This window comes from Choloepus didactylus, chromosome 11, assembly GCF_015220235.1.
Source record: "Choloepus didactylus isolate mChoDid1 chromosome 11, mChoDid1.pri, whole genome shotgun sequence".
In the NCBI taxonomy this organism is placed as follows: domain Eukaryota; kingdom Metazoa; phylum Chordata; class Mammalia; order Pilosa; family Megalonychidae; genus Choloepus; species Choloepus didactylus.
Genome location: NC_051317.1, coordinates 63,262,584 through 63,275,859, shown reverse-complemented (window position 1 = coordinate 63,275,859; position 13,276 = coordinate 63,262,584). Strand labels below are relative to the sequence as shown.

At 34.7% G+C, this 13,276-nt stretch overlaps 1 protein-coding gene across 2 annotated transcripts in view; it reads left to right on the top strand.

Annotated features, from left to right (window-relative positions):
* LMBRD2 (LMBR1 domain containing 2) overlaps positions 1-13,276 on the top strand; it is a 97,204-nt gene that overhangs the window by 21,775 nt on the left and 62,153 nt on the right. Inside the window, exons 2-6 of one of the 2 annotated variants that reach the window (XM_037798965.1) lie at positions 6,117-6,353; positions 6,608-6,705; positions 8,029-8,124; positions 11,030-11,197; positions 12,106-12,316. In XM_037798965.1, the coding sequence (XP_037654893.1) occupies positions 6,180-6,353; positions 6,608-6,705; positions 8,029-8,124; positions 11,030-11,197; positions 12,106-12,316 (747 nt within the window). In that variant the 5' untranslated portion in view covers positions 6,117-6,179. The remainder of the gene's footprint in view (positions 1-6,116; positions 6,354-6,607; positions 6,706-8,028; positions 8,125-11,029; positions 11,198-12,105; positions 12,317-13,276) is intronic. The other variant, XM_037798966.1, reaches the window with a different exon arrangement.

The following is a 13,276-nucleotide window of genomic DNA, read 5'->3' as shown; positions in this document are numbered from 1 at the left end:
TTTTTTGTGAGCTTTTTGATAACTGACTCAGTCTCTTGGTGAGGTCGTGAGTTTCTTCTAGAGTCAATGTTGGTTGTTTATGCTTTTCTAGGAAGTTGTCCATTTCGTCTAAGTTGTCTAATTTATCAGCATATAGTTGCTGATAGTATCTTCTCATTATCTCCTTTATTTCTGCAGGGTCAGTAGCTATGTTTCCTTTCCCATTTCTGATTGCATTTATTTGCATCCACTCTCTTTTCTATTTGTTTTTTGTTTGTTTGTTTTTGTTAGCCTACTAGTGGCCCATCAATTTTATTGATGTTCTCAAAGAACCAACTTCTGGTTTTGTTGATTCTTTCTACTGTTTTCCTGTTCTCAATTTCATTTATTTCTGCTCTAGTCTTTGTTATTTCTTCCATTCTGTTTGCTTTGGGGTTAGTTTGCTATTCTTTCTCTAGTTCCCTGAGGTGAGAAGTTAATTCCTCGATTTTTACTCTCTCTTATTTTTTAATATAGGCATTTAGGGCAATGAATTTCCCCCTCAGCACTGCTTTGCTGCATCCCATAAGTTTTGATATGTTGTGTTTTCATTGTCATTTGCCTCAACATATTTACTAATTTCTCTTGTAATTTCTTTCTTTACCCAATGGTTTTCTAAGAGTGTGTTGTTTAGCTTCCTTATGCTTGTTAAGTTTATGACCTTCTGCCTGTTATTTATTTCCACCTTCATTCCATTATGGTCCGAGAAATTGTTTTGTATAATACCAATATTTTTAAATTTGTTGAGACTTGCTTTGTGACCCAACATGTGGTCTATCCTAGAGAATGTTCCATGAGCACTTGAGAAAAATATGCATCCTGCTGTTGTGGGGGGTAGTGTTCTATAAAAGTCTGTCAAGTCTAGTTCATTTATTGTACAATTCAACCTCTGTCTTTCCTTACTGATCCTCTGTCTAGATGTTCTGTCCATTGATAAGAGCAGTGTATTTAAGTCTCCAAATATTATTGTAGAGGTATCTGTTTTTCCTTTCAGTATTCTCAGTGTTTGCTTCATGTGTTTTCGGACACACTGCCTTGGTACATAAATATTTATGATGGTTATGTTTTCTTGATGAATTGACCCTTTTATTAATATATAGTATCCTTCTTTGTCTCTTTTAATTGTTTTACTTTTAAAGTCTAATTTGTCTGATATTAATATAGCTACTCCCACTTTTTTCTGGTTGTTCTTTGCATGAAATATCTTTTTCCAGTGTCTCACTTTCAGCCTATTTTTGTCCGTGTGTCTAAAGTGCGTTTCTTGTAGACAGCATGTAGATGGGTCCTGTTTTTTAATCCATTCTGCCAGTCTGTGTCTCTTTACTGGGGAGTTTAATCCATTAACATCTAGTGTTATTACTGTAAGGGCAGTGCTTTCTTCTACGATTTTGTATTTTGGATTTTATATATCATGTCTTTTTTTCTCTCTCTCCTTTTACTCTTCCTGGTAGTGTTCATGTTTGCACTCTTCTCCCAACCTGTCTGTCCTGTCTTTTCCTATCATTTTGTAGCACTCCCTTTAGTATTTCTTGTAGTGCCAGTCTCTCATTCACAAACTCTCTCAGTGTCTTCAGTTTTTCTGAAAATATTTTAATCGCTCCATCATTTTTGAAGCACAGTTTTGACGGATATAGAATTCTTGGTTGGCAGCTTTTTTTTTTTTCTGTATCTTAAATATATCATACCACTGCCTTCTCACCTGCATGGTTTCTGTGGATTAATCTGTACATAGTCTTATTGAGCTTCTATTGTATGTGATGGGTTGCTTTTCTCTTGCTGCTTTCAGAGTTCTATCTTTGTCTTTGATATTGGACAGTCTGATCAGTAAGTGTCTTGGATTAGGTCTATTGGGATCTGTTCTGTTTGGGGTACTCTGTTTTCTTGAATAGGTAATTTTCTGTCTTTAATAAGAGTTGGGAAATATTCAGTGAATATTTCTTCTGTTATTCTTCCTGCCCCTTTTCCCTTCCCTTCTCCTTCTGAGACACCCGTAACACATATATTCCTGCGTTTCATGTTGTCATTTAGCTCCCTAAGATGCTGCTCATATTTTTCTATTCTTTTCCGTATCTGTTCTTTTGTATGTATAAGTTCAAATGTCTTGTCTTCCTGTTCACTGATTCTTTCTTCTGCCTGTTCAGATCTACTGTTGTATCCCTCCATTGTGTTTTTCATCTCTTCTGTTGTGCTTTTCATTCCCATAAATTCTGCCATTTGTTTTTTCAAGCTTATGAATTCTTTATTGTCATCCAGTGTCTTCTTTATATCATTCATCTCTTTTGCCATATCTTCCCTCAGTTAATTTAATTGATTTAGGGGATTTGCTTGAACATCTTTTATTAGTTGTCTCAATTCCTGTATCTCAATTGAACTATTAGTTTGCTAGTTTCGCTGGTCCATAATTTCATTTTTCCTGGTATGGCTCCTTATCTTGAGCTCGCAAGGCATCTGACTTTCTTGATTAGTTTATTTTGGAGCTCGTTTTCACCCTTCCCTAGGGTTTTCGTATTGGTTGGCTTTGTTCTCTATCTTTTGTTGTTCAGTTCAACTTATTCTAGACCTATAACTTAGCTTCTATTTAGTTGGTCCAGTTTTTCGCCTCTTGTTTTTCTATTTCTTGCCCTGCGTCTGCGTAACTGTTTTGTGAGAGGGTCTCCTCAGATATGGTCGTCCCCAATCAGGTTATTCCAGTCCATAGAAGCCCAGGTCTCAGGAGGAGGATATGGTGTTTCTGTGAGAATGAGACCCTCCTGTGAAGCCTCTAGATTCTATGCTTTTCCTATCCATTCCAGCATGTGGTGCTTGTCAGCCCACTGCCCCCCCCTCCCCCCAGTGTAAAGAGGTGTGACGCCTTTAGTTCTCCACAGACTCGGACCCTGTCAGGGACATGGCTGACTGAAGCTGGTTTCTGTTTTCTAGCCCCTGGGGTCTGAGTTCCTTGGCGGAGGGCTGCCACTTGAGCTGGACCACACCCCCCTTTTCTTGGGGAAGTTATGTCCTTTAGGGAATTGTCTACCCCACTAGGTTCATTGCTTTGGTGGTCAGACCTATCTCAGCTCTTTGTTGGCTAGGTCCAGAGGCCAGTTTCAAATATCTTAGACTTTCTGTAAAGAGCTACTTAGAATAGTTATTTTAAAAAGGATAAAAAGAAAAAAAAAGGAAAAGAAAAGGAAAAATGAAATCCCTTTTTAAGCCTTTCCACCGCCACCAAGTTTTGTCAGTGTCAGTATAGAGCATTTAAAGATATGTGCTTTAGGCTATTAACTCTTTCACCTTGATAGTTACTCTCCAACACCTTTAATTCTTCCCTTGCCAGGTGGTACTGAAATGTGAAAAGATGAGTCAGAGAGCAAGAAAAGGGACAAAATGTGGGGGGGGGGGGACCAAGCCTTTTTGGAGTCATGTAGTGAAAGCCTGATTGGGTGCTCACTTCTGTGTGCCCTCTTCCTGGAGCCCAGCCCTTCTCCAGTACTCCAAACACCCCCAACTCGGAAAGTTAATTAATTATTTAGTTAATTAATTCTGCAATTGAAGCTGGTTTGAGCCCCCCTTTTTGCTCCCAGCATGTCCCCCCCCTCCTCAGGGAGCCACCTCTACAATAGTCTGTTGGGTCTGGGAGGAGAGCCTTACAGGTTTCGCTGCAATCTGTTCCACCAGTTCCAGACTAGTGTCCAATGCGTGTCTGGTCACTGGAGACCCCAAAAATGCTGTTTCTTAGAGTACCTGGCTAATTACCAGCTGCCCTAGGGGAGTAACTAAATTCCACACCTCACCACTCCACCATCTTGCCCCTCCCCTGGATATTGTTTTAAGCCACTGAGTTTGTGGTAATTTGTTACCGCAGCATTAGGAAACTAATACACTGGGTATGGGAAGAGATGCAACAAATCAATTTTACCAGAATAAAGGATCCATAATTCTGTTCATTCGTTGATAACATTTAAATACTGACTATAAATCTAACCAACAAATTGATGACCATAGTAAACAAACAAAAATTAATAGCTAGTGACATGCTTTTACATGTGATTTTTTTGTTTGCATAGGTCTGTGATCTGAGCACCTAACTACTATTGATGTTTTCATGTATTTTGTTCTGGCCTTATTATTTTATGCCTATTACATAAAGATGTATGTATCTAGTTTTTCAATTAACTCTACGGTTAGTTAAAATGTTATTAAATCTTGACAAACAAATTTCTTATACTTAAATAGTGTTTCATTGTTTAGCTGTGCCATGTTTTCTTGGTAATCACTACTATTCAGTTTGTTTTTTTTCCTGTGGTTGTCATATTCCTTCCTTGCACTGGGAAATTTCAGGTAAATGAATTTCTAAGGCAAACCATAAAGGGATTTTCATATAATAGTTTTTACATTTAAACTCACAATAAATGATGGTTTTTTAAAAGCTATCTTGAAGGTAGTAAAGGCTTTCATCAGCACATTTTACATTGAGCTGCTAGGTAGCCATTTAATCTATGCTTTGCTTAAAAATAAGATTTATAAGTCTTACTCTTATTATGGTGATAGACATTTTTGTCATAGAAAGCAGAGAGTTAAGCCCTTATTATTATTAATAGGTTTTTTGTAAAATCAATCTTGGAGAAAATAAGAGTTTTAAATTGCCTTTGAAGTCAGTAGTAGTAGAAAAATAGCTCATTTACTGAAGTTTACAGTAATATTTTATTCATTTATTTGTCCAATAAATATTTCTTGAATATCTACTATATGCCAGACATTGTATTAGAGATTTGGAATATAATGCTGAATGAAATAGTCAAATCCCTGCTCTCACAGAGCATGGAATTTATGGGGCATGAGTGTGCAGGAAGACAATAAATGAATATAATGAATATGTATCAGGTGGATAAGTGTTTTGAAGAAAATTATAGCAGGATATGGGGATAGAGTGACAGAAGGTGATTTAATTTTAGATATTTAAGGAAAATAAAAATATTGGTGATTGAATTTCACAGAGGAATAGAAAGAAACTACTTCAACAATATAAGGAGTGAAGAAAATAGTCTACTAAATGTGATTTTTGTTTTTTATATTCCATATAGGAGTACTTCCCATGTAAATTTAAAGATAGCCTTTAAAGTACTCAAACTTTCTTTGTCCTTTTTATAACTAATTCTGGTTGGAAATGTTTATTGATTTGAAATATCTTATTGATTCTGCCTTATTTTATTTTGGTTGCATCACAATCTTGATTCTCTATCATAAAATATTAATCAGGTCTTTGGAAAAGTGTAGTTCATAGACATCTAGAAATGCTTAACATTGACTTTACAAAGATGGAAAGCATGTATTGCCTTCATTTAGTAAAGGTAAATTATTTTATAAGAGTAGAGAAATACCAAATAAACAATTTACTGATATCTATATAGTCAACATTTATCATTTAAAATGTTTTCAAATATATGACTTGATGCAGTAAATCATTGATAAATTTTTATGCATGTAAAATAGGTAAAATAACTTTTACAAAAATAGAAATGTATGTAAATGGAAAATGATAAATTATTTTATGAAGCAGTAAATGAATTAGAATTTTAAGTCATGGAAGTTGAGTTGTTGGGCAAGATTAACAGCAAAGAAAAACATTGTTTTATAAAAAGGAAGGATTATTTTCAAATGGATGTATGTCTTCCTCTCCCTATTTTAGAAAATCTTAAGTTATGAGCTGTGGATGATCTTAGGAAACTTTATTGTACTAAATATCCAGTTCCCTAGAGTCTAGACATAATAGCATATTTGTATAAAATATTCTGTTAGGACTTACAACATTAAGAAACAAACTCCAAATAGCACTGTATTGAAACCATTCACATTTAGTATTTAGAATTTCTTAATTTGTAATATTTTAAGAAGCAGCTTATATTTTATGAAAATTTTAAAATGTACCTTAAAAAATAAATCTTAAGTTCAAGTAGGAATTATCCTTTTCATCTTATCTGCAGTCCAATGTGAATTATGACGTTTTTCCAAAGGGTTTATTAATATGCTAATAGCAAATATTTAGTAAATTACCAAATGGACATTTTCTGTGTCAATGCTGCATGTTTTTTTTTTTGTTTTTTTTTTTTCTTTTTCAGTTTACAGATATGATCCAGACCTGTACGTGAATTACTTTGGTTAGTCAGAGTCAACATTCGATAATGAGTGGTGCTGCTTTGGGACTCGAGATTGTTTTTGTCTTTTTTCTGGCATTATTCATACTTCATCGATACGGAGACTTTAAGAAACAGCATAGACTTGTAATTATTGGAACACTGCTTGCTTGGTATCTCTGCTTTCTTATTGTCTTCATACTGCCTCTGGATGTTAGTACGGTAAGAGGTGAAACTGATTTTCACCATTTAACAGGCAATTGCAATCACACAATATGTTTGAGATTTGTCAGTTCTTATATAGCTGTATTATGTAAGATTATACTTCTATTTTGAATGTTATTTTATGAATTTGATCATTAAAAAGGATAGCTAGGAAGGTAAGTTTGGGTAGAAAGGTAGATAAACTTTAGTCCCTCAAACATACTTTGAAACCTTTCGATTCTCATTTTTAAATCATGCATTCATTGGTTTAGACAATATACAACCGCTGCAAGCATGCTGCTGCAAACTCAAGCCCTCCTGAGAATAACAACATTACAGGATCTTATGCAACTGCTACCCCGGTTCCAAGGTATCTCCTTTTTTTTTTATTTTTAGTATAAATATTTAGGTAGAAAAATTATTTAAAATTTGCTGTTTTTACCATCCAGCTTTTATGTTTATAAAAGTTTTTCTTCATTTCCTACTCCCTCCCTTTACGCTTTTATTTACATTGTATTCTATGAAAATCTAAATTTTAAATGTTGGTGATACACAAGGCCTTTGATAGATGCTAGTGAGAATCTTGGAGAAGACCTAACTTTTTATCCTAGTTCTTTCCCCTCACCAAGTATGTGACTTCTGAAAGCTCTTTTTCCTCTCAGCCTCCGTCTTCTAACTTAAAAAAATGAGGCATACATTTTTCTCTTTTGCCAAACTTACAAGGTTGTTTTGAATGACAAGGAGGTTATTCAGTTTGTAGGATATTCCTTTTGTATTACACATCCTTTGAAATCAGTACAGTTTTAGATAGAGAATGAATGCAATAGTTTCAAATTGTCAGAAGATTATATTAATTCATATCAAACTTTACTAACTGATACCAAAAAGCTATAGTTTTATCCATACTTTACATAGTATTTGCATGCTTTTTTATGCAGCTTTTATTTTTTTAAAGTCAACCTTTAGCAAGTTAGGGTAAATTTTTAAAATGTAAGTTTTACTCCCCTTTGAGGCACCATTAAAAATGGATATAGATCAGCAGCAATTGTGGATTATTGGAAATCCCTGGACATAAACGATATCCTTACAGTCTAGAAAGATTAACTGACAATTAAATGGAAGAATCTATGGTCAAAGACACATCGTGACTACAGAAAATTCAAACAGAATTCTGTATAGATGCTGGCTTGCATCTCCATAGGAGCTATCTACAGTGAGTGATTCAGTTAGATTCTAGTTTCTAAGACTTAATCATTTAATTCCCTTCACCCCTCCCCCCCAAAAAAATAACCAACCCACAAAATAGAAGTCATCAGTTTGCAGGAAAAGTGACTCCTGTTAAAACCTAATCCCTCTTCCTGATGGATATGGATCCATCTCCTTCAGCTCTTGCTTCCTATTGATAGCTTCCAATTTCAGTATAAGTATGTCCTCTTCTTACCCAATGACTAAAACAAATTCAAAGTTGAAAGTTTAAATGGCATTCTATTAGAACAAAGTGTTTTGTTTCTTTTGTATGCTTTTTGTTTGATAGTCAAGTTGAAATTTTAAATTTTTTATGAAATTTTATGAGTTTAGTCAATAATTTAAAATCTGAATGTAATACAGAAGTAACTTTACAAAGAAGTTCATTGTATATTTCATTTAAGTAGAGTCATTTATGATTAATAGGATTTAAATTATTGTTAAACAGCAAACATCCATGTTTCAAGCCATGGAGTTACATTCCTGATGGAATCATGCCAATTTTCTGGAGGGTAGTATATTGGACATCACAGTTTTTAACATGGTAAGTGACAGTGAAGGATAAAATGTAATAATTTTTGGCTACAGTAGAAAAAATTTGTGATTATTTTCCAGTGAAACTTCACATTTTAGAATTTATTCGTGTCACTTATTTTTTGCCCTTAAATTTATATCCTCTCTGTTTCTTTCTGCTAGCACGTCTTTCCCATCTTTAAAAAAAAAAGAAAAATTAAAAAAGGATAACAGACAAAAATAAAAACCCATAAACCCATAACAAAAAATTTTCCTTCTCACTGTTCTCCTCCAATTATTGCACTCTTTCTCTCTCCCTTGTTCAGTCCAGTCTTTTCCCAGCCCCATTATTAAGTGAAACTGCTTTTGCTAAGGTCATCATTCTATCCTGGTTTCCTTTCTACCTGCTTAGCTAACTTTCTGAATTTCCTTCATGGGCTCCATTTCACTGGCGTATTTCCTAAACCTTCTGGTTCTCTCAAGTACCATCTTTGGTCACCTGGTTATCTGACCGTCTCTGCATAGCTTTAATTATTTCCAAGGTTTCACTGACTACTGATCCTTTCCAGATTCTTCTTTCTATCCCATATACCTTTGTCTTTATGCTGAGCTCCAGACTCAAACTTTATTCACTGCCTGCTAACTGGATCTTAGATATTCTGTAGGCAGCTAATCTCTAAAACTAGAAATAGTGAATATTGCAAGAGAAAAATGCAAAACAGTAGAAAAGCGCCCCTATAAATTTGTGTTCATTATATTCAACTGGGTCCTCAACAATGCAGACTTTCCTTCTGTTTGCTCTCCCATTTTCCAGACAAATATTTCTAACTTCTTTTGTCCCTTTATGGCTCTCTCTACCACTCCTTAACAACAAATATTCACTCTTAGCAGATGCCTTTACCTCTTGCTTCATAGTGAAAATAGAGTTATCAGTTTGCACATCTTTCAACTTTCAACCAACAAACCTACCTACCACCCATCACTTCCTCTTTCCCCTCCAAGGGTGGAAAAGTGACTCCTGTTAAAACCTAATCCCTCTTCCTGAGATATGGATCCATCTCCTTCAGCTCTTGCTTCTTATTGATTCCTATTGATAGCTTCCAATTTCAGTATAAGCATGCCTAATTCATTCATCCCAGGGAGAAGAAAGCAACAAAAAGTGCCTGAAATCACTTTCCTTCCCAGCTTCTACCCCATCGGCCTCCTTCTCATCACAGTCGAATTTATTTATCTGAGAATTTTGTAAATTGAAGTATAAATTCTTACAGAAAAGTACACAGATTGCGAGGGTTTAGTTTGGTTTTTTCAAAGTGAACGCACCCATATAACTACACTCAGATGAAGGAATAGATCATTACCAATGCCCCAGAACCCTTTCTCATGCCCCTGCCAAGTCATTAACACCTGCAGAGGTAACCATGATACTGGCCTCTCACTGTAGATTAGTAATGCCTGTTTTTGAACCATATTAAGATGGAGTTATACTAAGCACTTTTTCACATCTGACCTTTTTTACTCTCATTATATTTGGGAGATTCATCTGTTTGTGTTGTGTGTAATAATATTCTGTTCTTATTCAGTGAAATATTCCATAAATTGTGGTATATCCTACTCAGCCAAACTTCTTAAATGAATTGTCTACATTTGGTATCTCCATTTGCTGATTCCTTGCTTATTCATCAACCTCTTGTAACCTGTTTTCTACCCCCACCCCTCCACTCAAAACATACATCATCTTAGTTCACTTGGTCTTTTGACAGCGTTTGATTCTATTGTTTTCTCCTTATACTTTTAAACACTCTGCTGGTTTCTATGTCATACACACCTTGGTTTTCTTCGTTACATCTTGTTTTAGTTTCCTTGACTGCTCAAGCAGATACCACACAGTGGTTTGGCTTAAACAATGGGAATTCATTTGTTCAAAGTTCTGAGGTTAGGAAAAAGTCCAAATCAAGGCATCATGAAGGTGTCGCTTTCTTTCTATAGACTGTGGCATTCTGGGGCTGGCTGCTTGTTCTTAGTTTGTCATATGGCAATGAACATGGCGGCACCTCCTGGTCTCTTCCTTGTCTTCCATTGTTGTTCAGCTTCTGGTTGCTCCCTCTGAGCCTTTCTATGTCTGAATATTATTCCCCTTATAACAGACTCCAGTAATAGGATTAAGACCCAGCCTGATTGAGGTGGGCCACACCTTAACTAAAGTAACCTCATCAAAAGGTCCTGTTTACAATGGGTTCACACCCAAAGGAGTGGATTAAGTGTAAGAACATATTTTTCTGGGATACATACTGCTTCAAACTACCATGTCCCTACTCTTTGCTGGCTCCTCCTGCTCCTCTCTCTCTCCTTTAAAAGTCGATATTTTTGAGGTGTCGGTCTCAATTCTTTCCTTCTCATTCTACATACCCGCCCTACAAGATCTTATCTGTTGATGGTGTTTCAGTACTACCGATATGGTGATGACAGCAGAATTTGTATTTCCAATCCTCTCTCCAGAACACTGGAGAACAGAGAACACTATAAACAGTCAATCACATTCTGTGCAGCTCCTCTTGGATGTTTCCTAGGTTCTCCAAAATGAATATACTGACAACTAATCTTCTCCTTTTCTGTTTCTTAACACCGCCATCACCTTTACCCCTCCCAACTAGCTCCCAATTTTTTCCCCTTTCAATCCATTATCCATGCTGCAGCCTTATAAAAACTAAAATTTGTTCATGCAGATTTGGGGAGACCTTTGCTCTCCCCCAAATTTAGTATTATTAACAATTTAATCATCTATTAGTTTATTCGTTAATTAATATTTGTATTCATATTTAGTGAAAAGAACTGCGCAGTAAAATTGAGATTCATGTATTTCTGGTACCTACAAATTATACAGAAACATCAGTTTTTTTTGTTTTGCTTTTTTAATCATTTTCTTTGTAACTGTCTAGGATTCTGTTACCTTTTATGCAGTCATATGCAAGATCAGGAGGCTTTTCTATCACTGGGAAGATCAAAACTGCACTGATTGAGAATGCAATCTATTATGGCACCTATTTGCTGATTTTTGGAGCATTTTTAATTTATGTAGCTGTAAATCCACATTTGCACTTAGAATGGTAAGAAAAATAATCTTTTCAACATTGTTTCTGTATTTTTTTTCACTTTTTAAAATTCATTTTTATCTAGTATACCAATTAGCCATTTGATTGAGAAACATATCGAGTTACATGTTTTATAGATTCCCCCAAAAGAATATCTGAATAATTCATATTAGTAAGAAGCAATATGTAGAACATCTTTAAATGCTGATCTTAATCAGAAGACTAATACTTTGTCAAATAGTTATATGTTAAAAGTTATTAACCTTGTAATTTTTGTCAATGAATTTAAAATTTTGCATTTGATAAAATACCTGGTTTTCTTTTCAGTTCTCTTTCATTGAAACTTGTGAATACTTTTTCTTTTGCACTGACTGTAGTTTGAGGGCATATTTGTCTTTAATGTTATCTTATATTTAGACATTGCAGTAAAATTAGAATCTGTTTACACTTGTGATCTGCAATATGTGTGAAGAGCTGGGAATAGAAGAGTTAGGAGTAGAACAGTAGTAATAGGACTCACTGTTGAATTCCTGAGATTTGTGTAGGTCTGCCTCAACATGAGTTGATTTAAAAGTGTTCAAGCTTTCCTTGATTAATATTGAATAAGAGAGCACCTAATGAGAAGTATGTTTTTGGGAAAAAATATATTTTTCAATATAAATTCTAGTTTTAGTATAATAGAAGCAGTGTTTGTTGTGTTAAAGTCTATTTCTGCTGTTACCATTAAATTATCCATTAAAGAACAAAAATTATCTGCCATTATTAAAAGAATTGCTGAGAATTTGAAGATCTAATTTTTCTATATAAGATCCTAGCTGTCTGTTAGGGAGGTTTTTTGAAAATTTATTTAAAAATTAGTTTCATTTTATATTTTTGAAAGAAATGTTTATCACAACTGTCCACTTACTTTTTCTCTTTCTTAGGAACCAGCTTCAAACAATTGGTATAGCTGCTGCAAATACTTGGGGTCTGTTTCTTCTTGTGTTGTTGTTGGGTTATGGCTTGGTGGAAATTCCTCGGTCATACTGGAATGGAGCAAAAAAGGGTTATCTACTTATGAAGACTTATTTTAAGGCAGCCAAACTGATGACAGAGAAAGCAGATGCAGAAGAGAATTTAGAAGATGTCATGGAGGTAAGCAAGTTTAAACCTTATAAGGAATAACAGCAAGTTGTGTTTATCCTCTTTTTAGATTTTACTGGTTTTTTGTTGTTAGCACATTGATGGACTTTAGACTGAAAATTGGTGGTGTAAAATCCTCCAGGATGTCTCTTCCAGGATGACTTCTTATTGGTAGTTGAGTCTTATGAGGTGTCATCTCCATGTTCTGACAAAGATTCAGGAAGATTATTCTCCACCATGCTGGGTTACACTTGTTTTCTTGGAGTGTACCAGATTAGATCATAAATTAATGTTTTGTATTAGGGTACCAAAACAGAAAATACCTTTCAGAGAACGCTTCTTCCTGAAAATTTAACCTGAGGTAATCTCATCAACTAAGTCTAGAAAGCTCTTTAGAGAATAATTTGCATTAATAACTTGTAACACTTTTTGTTTCCTATCAGTAATCTTAATAAGGCACTTCATTTTACTTATCTGTAAAATGCAGATGATTTGAACCAACTTCACAAGGTTGTTGGAAAGATAAAATTCATTAATGTATGCAAAAATTTACAAGAAATTATAAAACTTTGCTGTGATAAATAATTTGATTCTGGATTAAAGAAGAGATTATTGTAATCACCTCACATTTTTCCTCCTCTTTGAAAAATGTGCTACTCAGATCATATTATGATCTAACATAAAACCACATGCTGAATTCTTCACATTCATGTTAAACTCCAAAATGTTTAATGTGGCCTACAAAAAAATATGTATCACAAATTTAGCTCTCCAGCCTTATTCTGTGTCTCTGGTCAACTTTTGGCTTCTTGGCAGCATTTAGTTCCTCAAACTTGTAAATGATGATGATATAACAAGCAAGTATATGGTCTTCCTATTTACCTAAGACTGTCTGTCAACTTTGGTTCCTCAAACTTGCTAATCATAATAACAATAGCAAATAATTATTAGGGTTACAATATGTGCCTAAGT